General features: G+C 33.7%; 2 protein-coding genes across 2 annotated transcripts; one reads left to right on the top strand and one right to left on the bottom strand.

Moving 5' to 3' along the window:
- Nucleotides 1–3743: 3743 nt before the first annotated feature.
- LOC132545022 (isochorismatase domain-containing protein 1-like) lies at nt 3744–9986 on the bottom strand. The gene is made up of 5 exons (XM_060208687.1): nt 9858–9986; nt 8834–8881; nt 8389–8550; nt 7909–8025; nt 3744–4550 (listed from the first exon to the last, which is right to left on the bottom strand). The coding sequence occupies exons 1-5, from the start codon at nt 9984–9986 to the stop codon at nt 4404–4406; spliced, it is 603 nt and encodes a 200-aa protein (XP_060064670.1). The 3' UTR covers nt 3744–4403.
- Nucleotides 9987–10143: 157 nt separating this feature from the next.
- On the top strand, nt 10144–17097 carry LOC132545032 (protein N-terminal glutamine amidohydrolase-like). The gene is made up of 6 exons (XM_060208701.1): nt 10144–10254; nt 11782–11881; nt 12107–12160; nt 15181–15326; nt 16125–16249; nt 16740–17097. Exons 1-6 carry the CDS (start codon nt 10187–10189, stop codon nt 16850–16852), a joined length of 606 nt encoding a protein of 201 aa, XP_060064684.1. The 5' UTR covers nt 10144–10186; the 3' UTR covers nt 16853–17097.
- The last annotated feature ends 1604 nt before the right edge of the window (nt 17098–18701 follow it).

The raw sequence follows: 18701 nt of genomic DNA on the forward strand, positions 1-18701 counted from the left end.
TGTAAGGATATGCACCAGGAGATTCTTATCAGTGTCACCGAGGACAATCCTGGCGCATATAACGGTCTACACTGAGGACAGATAAGAGCAACTAGGTCAACAATGACACGATATCCTAGTCTTTTTACATGTATACGGGTTCGCATTCCGGAATCTTTATCATACCGATAAAACTTCACATATGTCACACTTACAATGAAAATGGAAAACATGAGTCCAATTGAACGAGGCAATCACATGCTCGCATCAGTACAATCTTATTGTTACAAACAATGTCGTTATTCATTCAAGTACTAATATGTACAAAATGTACGTTCATGGCCACAACTTCACACGGTGAACTGCTTGAAACAAGTTATACACTTTTAAAAAGTGGCAACATAATTATTTAGCTAAATTTGAATTCGGAAGCTTTTATTTCAAATAATGATACAGAAGTATGACCATTTTGGATCACATCATTTATAATAATAAAACAACAAAGAATATACAAATTCGCTTCCAATGAAACTAGATTTCAAAGGGACGATTTAAGGAGACCCATGAACACGTACAAGGAGAATAAGACCAGGTGTTCCGGAAGGGGAATGCCATGTACCAGTAACTGAATTTGGACAGCAATATTACCAATGGCACATTTGCTTAGACAAATTAAGCAAATGTTTCAGGTTTTATTTGTTTGATTTTCTTATTCCATATGAAAGAGCATACATAATATCCGTTACAGTCGGCATTTAATATATTACAAATACATTTTCTGTGTGTTTAATCACAAAAACAAAGACATATATCACGTTTTTCGTTCTTTAAATGTTTGAAATGATAACATGTTATGTAACAAACAAGTTAACAGTTTACACATTCCCTCCATGCAGTATGATATGTTATTATTGTAATCAAATAACAATAGGGGATTGTCAAATGTAACGGTATAAGTCTTAGTTGTGTAAAATGATATCATCATATCCACACATATACGTATACAAAAACCAGAACAGAAAATGCTGATAATGCCAAAATCAAACTTAAATTCCATAATCCTACGGAAATATATGAACAAAAGAAAGATTTACACGAAGACAACTGAAAAAGTACATGGAAAATAAGACCAGGTAGATAAAAAAAACTTGTCAGTGTGTTACCCAGAAATCTTTATAATGAGTTTTGCTATCGAGTTGCAAAACTAAACATAAAAATGGCCTGGTCATTTGAAAGTATCGAAAGTATTGATGTAAAGGTTGTTACTTGCTGAACTAATATCTGACAGTAGTTTACTGAAAATATAGCTGATAATGCTGCTGTTGAAGGGTTTAGGATTATTTGTGATGAATACTGCTGTAATAGTTATTTTCGCCATTTTCGTGGACGGAGTAAAAATCGTTAAACAAAACAGAGTAGAGAAAATCATGGTCCGTACCACGACTGCCGTTATATATGCAGTATGTCATATGTGACAATTCGAACCATTGGGAAAATAAATCCCGTGTGTTTCATAATTAAAACCGCGAAAGCCTAGACCATTGTAAAAATGTATGTAGTGTGTGTCATATTTTTAGTTAAACCGCGATAACTTGGACCATTGTAAAAGACATCTAACGTGTTTCCTACTTTTCGTAACAAGAGTGTGAGAAGTTGGGCTCATGCATAAAAAGATAGTATTGAGCATCTGCATCCTGTTTGACATAAAAGTTTTTCTTTAGCGTTCGATAGGTGATGATCTATATGTATTAGATGTTGTAGGTTTCAATGAATAATATGTTTCAAGTCTATTAATCAATTTTAAACCGGTGTCTATGGTAACGGACATTTATGATTATATATCATAAAACCCTTTGCACATCAATCCCGATCTTCTCTACAGAAGAATGTGATGACGGGACACACACATATATATTACACAGTTTATATAAATATACTGGGCAATTCGGTTCAAAATGATAATTTAATTTCGTTTATCTTTGCTTAAATTGATATTATTGCTGGAATATACAAGGTCCTTAATATTTTGACATTGCTGTACAATTATGGTAATATTTCGTTACTTTAAAGGGACTAAATAGTTAGATTTTCATTTCATAACAATGTCTTTGCGCATGCAAATTAGAAATCCTAACAAAACGGCGGGTTAAAACATGGTTCCGAAAAGTCACATGAACTCGGCTATCAAAACACTGATTGGCAGTAGATCGTAATCAAACGCATGGAAAAAACGAAATCTAACCATTTACTCCCTTTAATATAAACATTGTGCGATTTAAAATATTTGCACACTAACAAAATTGGTTTTGGGCAAGTGCTTAAATTCGAGAAAATGTTTTAAAAGATAGTTTGTATTTGAACATCTATAATGGATTTTCAGTAAATAGTCGAATTGACAAGAAAACTATCTTTCCCATAATAATTTAACTTTGCTCAAAACAGTTAAACTACAGAAGAGACGATCTTCTGTGATGTTTCGATATATTTTTCAATGCATTTGGAGCAGAGATCTCCGAAAGACTAGCAGACAATTACCATTGTAACATGTGATATATACATCCCTGTTCTCTTTCGGTATTTTAAACCATTATACAATTTTCGGATTAATCAGTTTATATTCGCAACATTTTCGCAAATGTAAAGTTCTACGGTGTCAATGTTAAATTTGTTGATGTAAGTATGGGGAGATATATTACGGTCGTCATAATGATCTCATTGAGAAATATTCCATTCCTTTGTGCGATATGAAGCTGGACATGTTTGATGCTCGTTAGCTTGCCTGTTGGTTCCGTTATTGTATACCTGGTTATCATTTGAGAAGGTGACATGGCTGGTGTCGATGAAGCAGATGATGGTTACTCTTCCAGACCTGGTCTTATTCTCCTTGCGCTTTTTCAAGAGTCACCTTGTAAATCTTTCTTTGGTCATAGTTTGCCCTAGTTTTACAGGATATGAGTCTAGATTACGATTATGTTAACATGTTATTGTCATTTATTTTTTTTGGCTTCGTCGAACAACTGCCTGAAGCTGTGTATGTTTCTGTATTAAAACATGCTATTGTTTTGTTGTCTGATATAAATTACATTTTTGTAATTATTAATTTTACTTTAACAGGTCATAATGTAAAAAGATTTCATAGCGTTCGTCTATCACAACAAGAAAATGTATCAAATGTTATATCAACAGATTGACCCAACGCGAATTTTGTTATACCACTTTCTTGGTTAGACCATTTACATACAACGCCATAAATAAAATGTGCATTATGATGGAATTCAATTCAAATCTATAAAATGATGTGTAAACAACGCTGCTAGATTTCATTGGTCCGTGAAGGACATGAGATTGCTCGAAATGCAACATGTGCAAAGCTATAATAATATTTATTTGTTTAAAACATCGATAATTGGTTACGTATTGATATTAATTAATGCTTCACCACAGTGACAAATATCACTTTCAAACCTCTAAACGCACACATTCGTTTGACACTTTGCCAACGTTAACATCCGAAACTCAACACCCACTCACTCAACCACGTTTTGCTGTCTTGCTACTGATCGCGTTTAGAACATGATTATCTATTTAAGTCACATTTCGATGCTTATAGTGTATTCGGGTTTGTTCCGGTTCCAATTGTATGGAAGGAAGTAAAACTTACATACGCGTCCTTATCTATATAAAAGACTTATAGCAAATACTAGTTTATGCTACAAATGTATGTATGCCTACGGACATCAAGCAATAAAGTCAAGCACCAAATGTTATACTACAATAAAAAACTGTTTTAATTCCACATATATTTGTTCCATAAATGGCTTCAAAACAAAGTTTTACACGAATGATTGATGATTCAATGAATATGTGTACTACAATGTGAAAAAGCATCACTAACTCATCGCCTTCCTCTTTCAAACACTATTACACTTGAACCTTAAACAAACATGATTGCACAGGTATAATGTACGATCTTTTCATTGTGATGGAGATATCATCGTATGAAGCATAAACATACAGTAGTATTTATTACAGTTAAACCTTTAATTTGGCAGAATGGTCTACATTGCTTTTCATTTTCTTCAGTGTTTTTTGTTTTTTTGCCTGCAAAACAGATAAAGTAGATCTCATCTGAAATTCAAATAGTAAAACAACAAGGAGATAGTATCTACCAGATTTATAAATGCGAAAGAACATGCTGATCTTAAAATGCATAGTTTTCTTAAATTAATACCATCAATATCACGTGTTGCTTGATACAAATAATATACATATGTATACAAGCGCAGAATGATCTGTGGTGGCGAGACAAGACCAGAGTCTAGAGTATTTTTCTTTGTGAGCTAATGAGTGGGTTAAAACAATCTAAAGTTTGGTGACAAGACCAAAGTCCGGAGCACTTTTCTGACTGGATCGTTTTAAATGATCTAAAGTTTGGTGACAAGACCAGAGTCCGGAGCACTTTTCTTGATCAATTGTTGGATGGGTTTAAACTGCGGATGGTCTTTGTCTCCTATAAATTGTAACAGGATCGCTTCACTGGTGGTCACGGTTGCTCCGCTGTGGCGGAACCGCTGAAATACAACATAGATTCGTACATTAAAAATCAAGAACGTTTAAACACATAATACGTAATACAACTAGCAATCATAACGACAGACAGAGAAGTAAATCTATATATAAAGCAATACCGGGACTTATTAAGACAAAACTAAACACAAAATGTGGCTGGTACATAGATTGTGTAAGAGTACGGTTATGGTTTTGGTTCGAGTGAGAGTTTGTGAAAGAAAAAAAAGGTAATGTATATATTGGGGCTGAGAACATTATTTACCGTAAATTAAACTTTCAAATCTTGAAACAGAATTAGGTTTTAAACTTACAAATACTAATACTGTGAAGATGTATATTTTAGCGGCAATCTTATTTTACCACCCTTTCGTGCTGAAAGTGCTGCAATAAAATATCGCGCTAATTACAACTTCCGTGTGCTGCTTATTTACTGATTGTGGATTCGGGAATTGACCATTTCACTAATTTGCCAAAACTTGTAATACAGGGAGAAGAGATGGAGTTGTCAACAGACACACTGAGAGACAGGAAGACAATAATGCCGGAAGGCATACACCAGGACAATCGAGAATGTTGTGAAAGCATCTGATGCAATAGGGGTCATCAGCCTTGCTGGCGATCCTTCGGAGGATGCCATTGAAAAAGTCTGAGAATGACAGAGATGGGAGAAATATGCAGTGAATATGTAGTTGCAGAAAGACCTGCAAGAATGATATCGAACAAGAAGCTACATGTAGGGAAGATCCTTGACAAGTTGTTCTACGATTTTTGAATGACAGGAACAGTGCCGAAGGGATGAGAAGGTAAAGTGACGACTGAATCAAGGCTGTCGAGTTCCATGAACATTTAAGGGTCAAGATACACCATCATGGTATAATTCTCAGACTCCTGTCGCGATTTCTTATCTACGAAGTAACAGACAGTATCTGTGGATATCTAAGCATTACGTGAGCGAAAGAGGTCAAGGTGATCGAGGTGTGAGAAGCCATCATGTTGATGGACAGTGGGAACTAGGTATTAAACTACGGAACCAACAGGCAAAGTAACGAGCGTCAAACATGTCCAGCTTCATATTGCACCAAGAAATACAATATTTCTCAATTGGATCACTATCAGGATCGTAAAACTTCCCCATAATTTTCAGCCACCTGCATCTTTTGAAAACCTGTTACAAGTTTGTCCGTCAGTTGACGACTTCTTAACGAAAATCATGATAATGGAAACAGGCCATAGAATATCAAATCAACTGCGACGTGTACACATCATATGCTTGGGATAGAGGGATGTTGCTATCCAGAAATGGAAAATTCACAACAGGGAAATTTAAAGCATCAAGTTTATCACACAGTTTGATGGAAAGCTGTCCATGTATGTTTCGTTGTAGGAAAAGATCGAGATAAGCAGCTGATCGAGAAGAATTGTCGTGTCTTTGATTTCCAGCTTTGGTGGGTATATACAATAGACGTGGTAAATGATTTTCTTGTTATTTAATGACAAAAAATCATCCGTATATCTAAAAATGAAATTAAACGACTTTGCCAGGTCTTTTTGACCTGTTTTGATAAGCGCTTCAATGCATTCGGCCTTGTATGAAAACAAAAACTAGTCAGCCAGCAGAGGGGAACAGTAAGTTCTCATAGAAGTTGTAAACCTGAACCGGAAGGGAATTATATGATAAGCAGCAATGAACATTTCAGTTACGGACCCAGCATGGAAACATTGTTGGGACTGTGGCTTCCTGGTCATGATGTCTTTGACCTGGTAGTCATATTAAGAGCATGGTAGGGTAGAGTAAACCACCGACGATATAGGACTTGTCTCAGGGTGAAGGATAAGATTGCTAGACAGCCGAAAGCTGTCGTTATGTAGAAGCAGCGTTGCTGGAATCAATAGGAGGGTGTGAAACAACAGAAAATATCATGGGGCAACATCTGAAAGAGGGACATGATAGACTTAGCAACTTCCTGAAATCAAGACATTATGAACAGCAGAGTCCTTCAAGTCTGTTCTCCTGACGTATCAGTGATAGTGCCGTATGTTCACTTTGCTGAGGAGAGGGTTACCGGTATCGTTAAAAGATATATACCAGGAAAACTCACAGTGGCAGACGGAGTAAAGGAACAATTCCAAAATACAAAAACTTGTTAACATGTCCAAATCTGGAGCAAGCAGGAGATTTGGGTTTGACAGTTGACATCCATGATATGATGAGATTCCCAGAAAATGGACTGTTATATGTTATACCAGCAAGTGGTAGCAAACCTCAAAATGTTGATTCCATCTAAACTAGGAGGAAGGGGGAGGACAAATGGATTGGTCACGAGACAAAGTTAGACGAAAGGTAAATGTTCATGAGAAATTATGTTGAATTTTAAACGGTCATCATAGGTATCTCATTGAGAGATATTCTATTCTAATGGTCATCATAAGTATCTCATTGAGAGATATTCTATTCTAATGGTCATCATGGGTATCTCATTGAGAGATTTTCTATTCTAATGGTCATCATAAGTATCTCATTGAGAGCTATTCTATTTTTAACCGTCATAATAGCTATCTCATTGAGTAATATTCTATTTCTTTGTGCAATATGAAGCTGGCAATGTTTGATGCTCATTATTTTGCCTGTTGGCTCCATTGTTGTTTACCTTGTTCTCCTTTTGAGAATGTGACACTATTTACTTGGATTGACCAAGATTTACAAGGCAGGTGTCGTCGATGGAACAGAAGAGCTTACTCTTCTAGAACACCTGGCCTTATTTTCCTTGTACTTTCTCAGGAATCTCCATTTTAATCTTTCTTTTATTCGTAAATTGACCTTTTTTTTTTTTTTAATTTTCATTTGGATCATGATTGTGTTGACATGTTGGTATTTCCTTGTTGTTTTTGGATTGGTCACCAGACCATGTAAGACAGAAGATCAAGGTTGAGAATTCTGGTGTATTCATTGTATATTCTCAAGTCTCATCAAATAGGATTTGTTTCGTGCTTCCGAATATTGACAACAATGTATAAAACAAGTCCACAGAAAATTACTGTATCTCTCCTAAAATACATGATGCACATCAACACGTTTAACAATGTAGGAGTTATCTTTCTTTGAACACAGAGGTTAAATTCCTGTCATAGCTTGGCTTGAACATCATCATGTCAAGATATTGCATTGTGGTCCCAAAGCTCAAACAGACAGACAGTCGCAGCAGAGAGCAAAATGTGCCATAAGAATAGAAAATGGGATGGAGAGCACAGTGCATGCCAGTGTAGATTGACTGTTGGGCGTTTCCTGTCCTGTCATTGTTATGAGCAGAAGGATCAATTATATGGACCTTTCTTTAAACATTTCTTTTTAAGCACCGTTACCTCATAAGCAAACAACCTGTCCATCTGGTTCCTCGAGGAAGAAGCATCGGCCACAATATGAACCTCTATGTCTCGAGAAAGAAGGTCTATGACGGTCTGCTGGATACAAACATGAGCCTAGGATAAAAACAGAATGTATCTATTGAATTAAACCATAGTCTGCTAGAAACTTGCGGGCCTATAATACTTAACACATTATAATATAACACCCCATTTTGTATTTCAGCAGCTCTACGTAATCCTGTGCTTTCCTACCTCTCACTAAGTTATTGTTTCCTTCCTCTGACTAATACTAACACAATAACGTCCATCCTGGGTTCAATAGCTCTGCTTCCCTCCCTCTGGCTATAACACAATAACATCTACTCTGAATATGAAAAGCTCTACAAACATTTCTCCTTTACCTAACGCATGTATATGTATGTCTTAACTCTTCCTGTCAAATCTTTTCCCAGGATGTCACATCCAAGAATAATTTACCTCTATGCCAAACAGCACAACATGCTGGACATCTCCACCACATAGGGTTTTCAGCTTCTCCTCCACCTCTGGTAACATCATGCTGAACTTTGTCTTATCAAACTTGCCAACAGCATGACTGATATCTAACTCTGCCACTGTGTTCCCCAGACCTTTTGGATACTATAACAAGATTGAAAAACATACTTAATGGAATAAACCTTATGAGAGAAAATCACATTTATTGTAAAAATAGAGTCCATATCTAAAATATTAAGATTTTTAATTATATGTGACATTTGTAAATGTATAATTATACATGTGTGTTCTCTTGTAAGGAAAGTATGATCAAGTTTAACAGTATTGTGATCATAATGACAATACAAGTAGCTGTACTATAAAACCATTAAAACTAAAAAATAAACAAAATCTATATGACCAAAATGAAACTCAAAATATTACTTACTTGTTCAGTTACAATCACTGGAATGTTCAAAAGCTTTGATGCTTCAAGCTGAAAAAAAAACACTGGTTTTAATTGACTAACATAACTAATAGAATGTAGATAAAATAACTTATAGAATGAAGGTAACATAACTTATAGAATGAAGGTAACATAACTAACAGAATGGTAATAACATAATTATTAGAATGAAGTTAACATACTTATAGAATGGTAATAACATAATTATTAGAATGAAGTTAACATACTTATAGAATGAAGGTAACATAACTTATAGAATGAAGGTAACATAATTAATAGGATGGAGGCCTTGATTCATTTGAATATAAGGTTAATCCATTTAACATCTTAGCTATAACACATTACAGTACACATTATCTACCATGTATCCAAATTATAATGGTTTGCTAGATTGGGTATTAACAGAATAACATTGTTAGTATTTCTCCTTTTTTCATAGTCATGGCACCTTAGTTTCAGACCACTTAATAGTCGTATCTCGGTAACAACGCTATGTTGTTGAGTTGCAACCAATCAAATACCTCAAAATTAAAATTAGAATGAAATTATATAAATTCTATACATGGCTTAATGTTAATAAGAAACGTGTTCATACTATGAAATTTAAACAATAAACTGATCAATGAAACACCATTATTTTTCGGAAAGATATCCACAAATACCACTATAAATCTGTGTGCCTGAAATGACAGACATGTGTGTCAAATACGTGTCTACACTCCTGTTTCTGGTGACATTACTAAATCACAGAGATGCTTGAATAAGTCTAGACATGGCCAAGAAGTGCACAAATTTTACATAAAATCATTATTTAGGATAGGAATAAATTTTCGATGAAAATGAATAAGAAAATAATGTCAAGAAAATACTTATGTCACCTAGGCCAATATCTTACGTAACACAGTTACGAGACGATAAAGAAAGGGTAACACATGTACATGTATTTACGGTACTCAGCTTCGTTAAATAAAGTAAGTCTAACAGAAACAATATAATTCAATCTCACTATTCTTCCAGCCACTTCAACTATTTCTGAGAAATAAGCAATAGCCGGGCGGAATCGTTCCTGCATATCACACACGAAGATCACTGTCTTGTCCAACGCAAGATTTCCTAGACGCTTTCTGGAAGCCATTTTTACGGATAAAATACTAGTCACATGATCAACGCAATCTTTGCACGCTTCACATTAAAAACACGTAGAAAGCAAACATTTTAAAGATATCATCGGCAGATCAACGTCGTGGTCATGCTTGTGTTTCACTGTTCGGTTTCGGAGACGTTTGGAACACGGTGTAAAGTAAATAAAACGTTGCTGTCTCACAGCATTTTATTATGGACCAAACAAAGAAAGACGATCTCATTCCTACAGCAGATAAATGTACATATACCAGCTGTTATTGGTAAGTCATGATTACTCAACACGTATTAGTAAATAACCTGGTTACTTTCGTTTTATATATATTCTATACAGGGCTTATTGCTAGAAGTAACATGCAATGTCCCAATGACTAGACGGGGTCGAATACCGCATACATCTGTAGGCTGGTTACTATAAACTTTTAATTCAATTCTGCATGTTACTGGTTTTAATATTTTCTCAACAGCTGATGTTTCATATTCTGAAAAGTATCAAAAGAAATGGATGCGTGATATCATTAGCTGGACACAAATGCACTTTTATAGAAATATCTATATGACCATTTTTGAAATCTAATGGTCCTTGCATTCCAGATATCAAAGCTATGGCGATTGATTATGCAATTTCATTATTTCATTTTGTCACCCTGAAAAAATTATAATATTTGTCTTTTTACCCTGTTTAATTTGTCACCTTTTTGCAGTAACATAACAAAAAGACACCATAGCTTATGTCTCAATTTTAATTTATTCACCCTGGTATTTGTCATCTTTTTGCCACAACATACTACACAAAAGCTAACTCACCATGATGAGTGGCCTACATCATTGACAACCCACTGATATAGAAATGTAGGCTTTGTTATTGTGATCTTGGTATTTCCAATTTCAATGCTCAACACATCTCTATTTAGGGTTTTTTGTTGAAAATATGTGTAGATTACATTGAAATCTGCATTAAAATTAGGACTGAAAAATCTGCTGCTCATAAGCATATTGGGACTGATTGAAATCTCAATCACATAACATGTCACTGGTATTTTTTTTTACCCATGCTTCCTTCTTATCATTTTATGTAATTTGTCATGATTACATTTGCAGTGCCATGTGAAATAAAATATTTTTTTGTATAAACAATGGAGTCTACATTCATGTAAGATATTTTCCCACAAAACTTCTATCGTCTTTGTTGTCAGTGCATCACCATAACTGTCATAGGAATGATTGAGGTGGTTTGGGTTTTTTTTCTTTTACCATTGAATAATAACATAAGAGGACACAAGCCTTATGGTTAACCATATATGCTTATCCTTATTTATTCGACATTGATCCAGAAAAATTGTGATCTAATTTTTCAGCTGGTGTCTTCCATGGGGCATTTGTTCTAAGGATATGGTCACCAGGTTATCACTAAATGATTCTAAAATTTGGTATTGGGGTTTTTGGTATTAATTTTACCAAAATGGAGTAAAGACTGCACATCATTGTGTTATGTAACCATGAATATAACTTGGACACTTCAAATGAATGGCAATTGATATCAGGCAATTGTATACTTGTTTTAAACAGGGGACATCAAGCTCCTGATATTTTTATACTTTTACCTTGGTAACTCTCTGAAGATTAGAATATTTTAAACAATCCAACAGATCTGAGAATGGTATCATCATTTCAGACCTAATAATTTCTGTGCTGTATAATTTATGCTGTTGAGTAATTCTGTTGAGAGTATTGTTGAGAAATTGAATGTTTTTCAATATTTCTGAATCAGCTTGTTTGAATTGTTACAGTGAAGAAAATGTGTGGAAACTCTGTGAGCATGTAAAGGAGAAAAATCCAGACAGGCTGGCATATTGCTACTGTGTGTTTATATCTAATGAAAACAAGCAGGTGGTGTATTTGTTTTGATTTTTGTTGTAAATAGGAAAACATTTCTAATGAATTTATTTATTATTTAGTAGACTGTCTTTACTCATCATATTTGTTCTGCCATAGTGCTCAAAATGTGTGTAAGTTTATCGGACTGAAAAGAAAAAAATATTAAAGTAAATTCTTATATTGTTTTCACTCTACGAATGAATATTGATGCAATTTGACAATATATTTTCTTTATAGATACCACTCTGGCACCAGAAATCTAGTCATTCACCTGATGGTGTTGTAGTGTGGGTAAGCCTGCAACTTCTTTATTCTCATTTATTTATTGTTTGTCATACAACCATGTTCTTACTCAAGTATAGGCCATTGTTATTAAATAGAGAGAATGATACTTTTTAATTGGATTCTCTTTATTTACCCGTTAAACAAAGAGAAGGATAGAATAGTTTGTCACCCATTAGTGATATTATACAAGTCAATGTGTCTCTTTGTTCTTCTGTTTGTCTTAAAAAATGTATGATTTCTTTTGGCCCCTTTTGTAATGTTGAAAGATCTTCTGCTACTTGTCCGACCATCCTTTGTTATTTATAGCACTATCATGTGATATTTATAGGATTATCATGTGATATTTATTGGACTATCATGTGATATTTATAGGACTATAATGTGATATTTATAAGACTGTTATGTGATATTAATAGCACTATCATGTGATATTTATATGACTATCATGTGATATTTATAGGATTATTATGTGATATTTATAGGATTATTATGTGATATTTATAGGATGTCATGTGATATTTATAGGATTATTATGTGATATTTATAGGACTATTATGTGATATTTATAGGACTATCATGTGATATTTATAGGACTGTTATGTGATATTTATAGCACTATCATGTGATATTTATATGACTATCATGTGATATTTATAGGATTATTATGTGATATTTATAGGATTATTATGTGATAGTTATATGACTATCATGTGATATTTATAGGATTATTATGTGATATTTATAGGACTATCATGTGATATTTATAGGACTATCATGTAATATTTATAGGATTATTATGTGATATTTATAGGACTATCATGTGATATTTATATGACTATCTTGTGATATAGGACTATCATGTGATATTATAGGACTATCATGTGATATTTATAGGACTATCATGTGATATTTATTGGACTATCATGTGATATTTATAGCACTATCATGTGATATTTATAAGATGTCATGTGATATTTATAGGATTATTATGTGATATTTATAGGACTATCATGTGATATTTATAGGACTATCATGTGGTATTTATAGGACTATCATGTGATATTTATAGGACTATCATGTGATATTTATAGCACTATCATGTGATATTTATAGGACTATCATGTGATATTTATAGGACTATCATGTGATATTTATAGGACTATCATGTGATATTTATAGGACTATCATGTGATATTTATAGGACTATCATGTGGTATTTATAGGACTATCATGTGATATTTATAGGACTATCATGTAATATTTATAGGATTATTATGTGATATTTATAGGACTATCATGTGATATTTATAGGACTATCATGTGATATTTATAGGACTATCATGTGATATTTATAGGACTATCATGTGATATTATAGGACTATCATGTGATATTATAGGACTATCATGTGATATTTATAGGACTATCATGTGATATTTATAGGACTATCATGTGATATTTATAGGACTATCATGTGGTATTTATAGGACTATCATGTGATATTTATTGGACTATCATGTGATATTTATAGGACTATCATGTGGTATTTATAGGACTATCATGTGGTATTTATAGGACTATCATGTGATATTTATAGGACTATCATGTGATATTTATAGGAATGTCATGTGATCTTCATAGGAATATTGTGATATTTATAGGACTATCATGTGATATTATAGGACTATCATGTGATATAGGAATATTATGTGATATTTATAGGACTATCATGTGATATAGGACTATCACGTGGTATTTATAGGACTATCATGTGGTATTTATAGGACTATCATGTGATATTTATAGGACTATCATGTGGTATTTATAGGACTATCATGTGATATTTTTATAGGACTATCATGTGATATTTATAGGACTATCATGTGGTATTTATAGGACTATCATGTGATATTTATAGGACTATCATGTGATATTTATAGGACTATCATGTGATATTTATAGGACTATCATGTGATATTTATAGGACTATCATGTGATATTTATAGGACTATCATGTGATATTTATAGGACTATCATGTGATATTTATAGGACTATCATGTGATATTTATAGGACTATCATGTGATATTTATAGGACTATCATGTGATATTTATAGGACTATCATGTCATATTTATAGGACTATCATGTGTTATTTATAGGACTATCATGTGATATTTATAGGACTATCATGTGATATTTATTGGACTATCATGTGATATTTATTGGACTATCATGTGATATTTATAGGACTATCATGTGATATTTATAGGACTATCATGTGATATTTATAGGACTATCATGTGATATTTATAGGACTATCATGTGATATTTATAGGACTATCATGTGGTATTTATAGGACTATCATGTGATATTTATAGGACTATCATGTGGTATTTATAGGACTATCATGTGATATTTATAGGACTATCATGTGATATTTATAGGACTATCATGTGATATTTATAGGACTATCATGTGATATTATAGGACTATCATGTGATATAGGAATATTATGTGATATTTATAGGACTATCATGTGATATAGGACTATCATGTGATATTATAGGACTATCATGTGATATTATAGGACTATCATGTGATATTTATAGGACTATCATGTGATATTATAGGACTATCATGTGATATTTGTAGGACTATCATGTGATATTATAGGACTATCATGTGATATTTATAGGACTATCATGTGATATTATAGGACTATCATGTGATATTTATAGGACTATCATGTGATATTTATAGGACTATCATGTGATATTTATTGGACTATCATGTGATATTTATAGCACTATCATGTGATATTTATAGGACTATCATGTGATATTTATAGCACTGTCATGTGATATTATAGGACTATCATGTGATAATTATAGCACTATCATGTAGTATTCTTAGGATAATTATGTATTATTTTTAGGATAATTATGTAGTATTTTTAGGATAACTATGTGAAATATTACCTACTGGTATGTGATATCTATAAGATTTCCACTTGATATTTTTTGTAGGACTATCATGTGATATTTGTCTACAATGAGGGTGATATTTCACTGGTCTATGATCTTGATACAGACCTACCATTTCCATGCAACTTCACAGAGTATGCTGCAAAAGGGATCAGACCTAATAGCACAATAAAAACACAATACTACAGGTACGTAATATCCACTCTCCTACTGTACCACAGTTAGGTAATCTCCTCTCAGCCACTGTACCACAGTTAGGTAATCTCCCCTCAGCCACTGTACCACAGTTAGGTAATCTCCACTCCCCTTCTGTGCCACAATTAGTAAACCTTCCCTTCCCAGTTGTACCACATTTAGGTAATCCCCATTCCCCTAGAGTACCACAATAGGCTAACCTCCACTCCGCTACTGCACCGTAAGTTATCTCCACTTCCCTTAGGTTCTGTACCAAAGGAAGGTAATCTCCCCTCTTCTGCTGAATCACAAATATGTAATCTCTCCATTCTAATTTGCAACAGTTAGGTCATATCCTCTCTTGTACCACCAAAAGTTAATCTTCCATTCTCTGCTGTACCATAGTTGTAGGTAATCTCCACCCCTGACTATAATTCAAATGCCAAGGAAACAATTTCACATGATTGGTTGATGAAGAAACAAAATTTGTTCAACAAAATGGAAGGCACTTGACAGTACCATGGTTAGGACAACTTTACTAGTACTGATGGTTTTACAGGTTATAGTGATTAGATACCTCCCACAACAAATTTAAAGATTAGAGAAAGATGAAGGGAGAAAGATCGTTTTTCAGTTACATTGACAGGTATTCTTCGGACCTGCAATGATCAAACATGCAAAATGTTGCCACATGGGTATCTACTGTCATAAAACAAACGTTAGATAACAAGCGATGGTTACCAAATTGTCAACCAAACTTTTAACTCTTTTGTGATTTGAAACTGAACCCCATGAAAAAATTAATATTACAGGAAATTTCGTGTGATAACTGGATCCGAGTTTTTATCTACATTTGCCTCAGACAGATCACACATGTTAGATGCTAACAAACAATGGCTGAGTGAACCACCACCGTATCCTTGTCTACAAACTCCAGGTAGGTTACTATGACAACGTGACAACATTCACTGATATAATGTCTCAATAAACCACCATTGTGTACTTGTCTACAGAATCCATCTATGTTACCATGGCAACAGTCACTGGTATAGTTACTCAAATAAACCACCATTGTGTCCTTGTCTACAGACTTCAGATATGTTACCATGGCAACAGTCACTGGTATAGTTACTCATATAAACCACCATTGTGTTCTTGTCTACAGACTTCAGATATGTTACCACGACGAGAGTCACTGATATAGTGGTTCAGTTGAGTAATTGTAATGCAAGCTGTGATTCAAATACACAAGTTATACTGATGTTCATTTCATGATAAGTACTCCTAGTTGATTTATTTCTGCAAAATCTCAAAATCTGTACTACCCGGTAATCAGATTTGAGGCCCAAACACAATTCACAATAAAATACATTTGGGAATTACAAAAGTTTGAAGATAATTTGTATTTGTTATCATTGTTATTTCAGATTCTACAAACAATATACAAGATTTCATATCTATGGATCCAGAAGTGGGATTCGGGACTGTGCTCAATTTTGATGGACTTGTTGGCAAATTCTCTTGCAATCTTCATACTTAATATTGACCATTTACTTATATTATAATATGAAGAGGATAATGAAGGACTCCAAGGCCTTTTAACAGGATTTCCAGTTATTGAGAAAGTTTAGGAGTTCAAAACTTAAGTTTAGGGACATCATGCGATCATCTCAATGAAATCTAGTTTCAATTCTTTTTTTTATAGAAATATTTATATTTTTTACATGAAACAACACAATAGTTATTTATAGATGTGCTTCTTTTAGATATAGTTTTGTTATCTTCCTTTTTGCCTCAATTTTGTTTACATGTTATTACTAAATTTTAATAATTTATATTGACTTTCAAATACTCAAAATGTCAAGTATTAGCTGTTCCATAAATAATTAGATGAGATAGTGGTCTTGATTTCAAAACAAAACAAAAATAAAATTAATGGTTTTAACATTCGGAGTGTGTTTCTTTTACTTTTCGATTATTTTGATTTGAGTATGAAAATAAAGGAAATTCCAATGTGAACAATATCTGCATTCCAATTGTAATTCGTTGAAACGAGAGTGAAATATTGACAAAAGAAAGATGGAAACATGGTCACTCCTGGAAAATGTGTAAGAGGAATAAGACAAAGTGTAAATCTTGTCAATCCAAGCGATAATACATTCCCAAATGAGAACAAAGTATACAACAGCACCAATGTTGCACTATGTACATAACGAGTCTTCTGTCATTTGATAACTTTAACATTTTTGTAAAAAGTCTTAACAGATAACACTTAAATTGGTAGAACATCACTTAAAGCTTTGTGTGAGCAGTCAAAATGTCGTCTTGTCAATCTTTACGTCAAACTATCTAAAGAATTCGACGTTAGATCTCGCTAAAATTTCCCCAATATTCTTGAACGCCGGTTAAGTTTAATGTTTAGATCTGCTTTTTCCGTTTGTTTTTCATTTTAGATGTTATAAAAAGAACATTGTGCGTTTCCTGTTACATATCCTATATACAGATTGGTAGGGTCTGAAAACGGCCGTTATAAGCAGGTGGCCGTCTAACTAAGGTGGCCGTTATGACAGGTTAGACTGTATTTCACTCGTATGACAATATTTTTACGACAATAGGATATATTCCATCATACTCGTGAAATCTTTACGTGTGTGACATTAATCGAGAAACTATTAATCCCTTCTGTTTACATTTCCAGATGTGTGATACATAAGCACGAGACCAATCGGAAGTTATATTAACACGTCAATCAAGTGATTAATTTACCGCCGTCTAATGAACGTGTCAGATTTGTTGGAGATGTTGACCGTCCTTTCTAACACATATTTTGATATGTCCAGCTATATCTTTTGACTGACGTTTTATGGTATTGCGTCGTTCCGTCGGAAATATGTATTTTCCAAAGATCTATCACAGTTCTCGACTGTTAAACTTGTGCAGGCTTAATCATCCGAGCATGACGTGTTTTCCAGCATGGAAGAGTTACTGCTCCTGGTATTCATAGCATCCATAATTCATTCTTGTCTGAGGTCTCTGAGAGTTTTCAACCGATGTTTTTCCAAGATTTTATTACAATGACATGAAGTTATGTTATCCTATTATTGCCCTTTGTTTTTTTGTTCATAGTTCGATCTCCTCCCTCAATTTTTCACCACTTTCTTTGAAACTAGGTATGCATTTAATGAATAACATTAAACTTACCCGTGATATCAATATTCAGTGAACCACGAAGAAGGTCGTTTAGTAAGAATCAGACAGTATTTGTTAAACATGTTACAGTATATACCATACGCTTTTTATGTCAGAGGAATGAAAGAAGCCCTTCTACTTTATAAGGGCCTGAATCCCAAGAAACGCCCTCTTCTTCCCCCCGCTGTCAGGTGTAGTGT

The sequence above is a fragment of the Ylistrum balloti genome, unplaced genomic scaffold (genome assembly GCF_031769215.1).
Source record: "Ylistrum balloti isolate Yb309-2 unplaced genomic scaffold, AGI_CSIRO_Ybal_v1 Utg369820, whole genome shotgun sequence".
NCBI lineage: Eukaryota > Metazoa > Mollusca > Bivalvia > Pectinida > Pectinidae > Ylistrum > Ylistrum balloti.

What these genes read in the sequence shown, in the direction of transcription:
- LOC132545032 (XM_060208701.1), top strand. Translation starts at nt 10,187, where the DNA reads ATGGACCAAACAAAGAAAGACGATCTCATTCCTACAGCAGATAAATGT. An exon ending in CTGATGGTGTTGTAGTGTGG is followed by an intron (nt 12,161 to 15,180) that starts GTAAGCCTGCAA and finishes TATTTTTTGTAG; the next exon opens with GACTATCATGTGATATTTGT. An exon ending in TCCTTGTCTACAAACTCCAG is followed by an intron (nt 16,250 to 16,739) that starts GTAGGTTACTAT and finishes TTGTTATTTCAG; the next exon opens with ATTCTACAAACAATATACAA.
- LOC132545022 (XM_060208687.1), bottom strand. Translation starts at nt 9,986, where the DNA reads ATGGCTTCCAGAAAGCGTCTAGGAAATCTTGCGTTGGACAAGACAGTG. An exon ending in TTGAAGTGGCTGGAAGAATA is followed by an intron (nt 8,882 to 9,857) that starts GTGAGATTGAAT and finishes TTTTTTTTTCAG; the next exon opens with CTTGAAGCATCAAAGCTTTT. An exon ending in ACAGGTTGTTTGCTTATGAG is followed by an intron (nt 4,551 to 7,908) that starts GTAACGGTGCTT and finishes GTTGTATTTCAG; the next exon opens with CGGTTCCGCCACAGCGGAGC.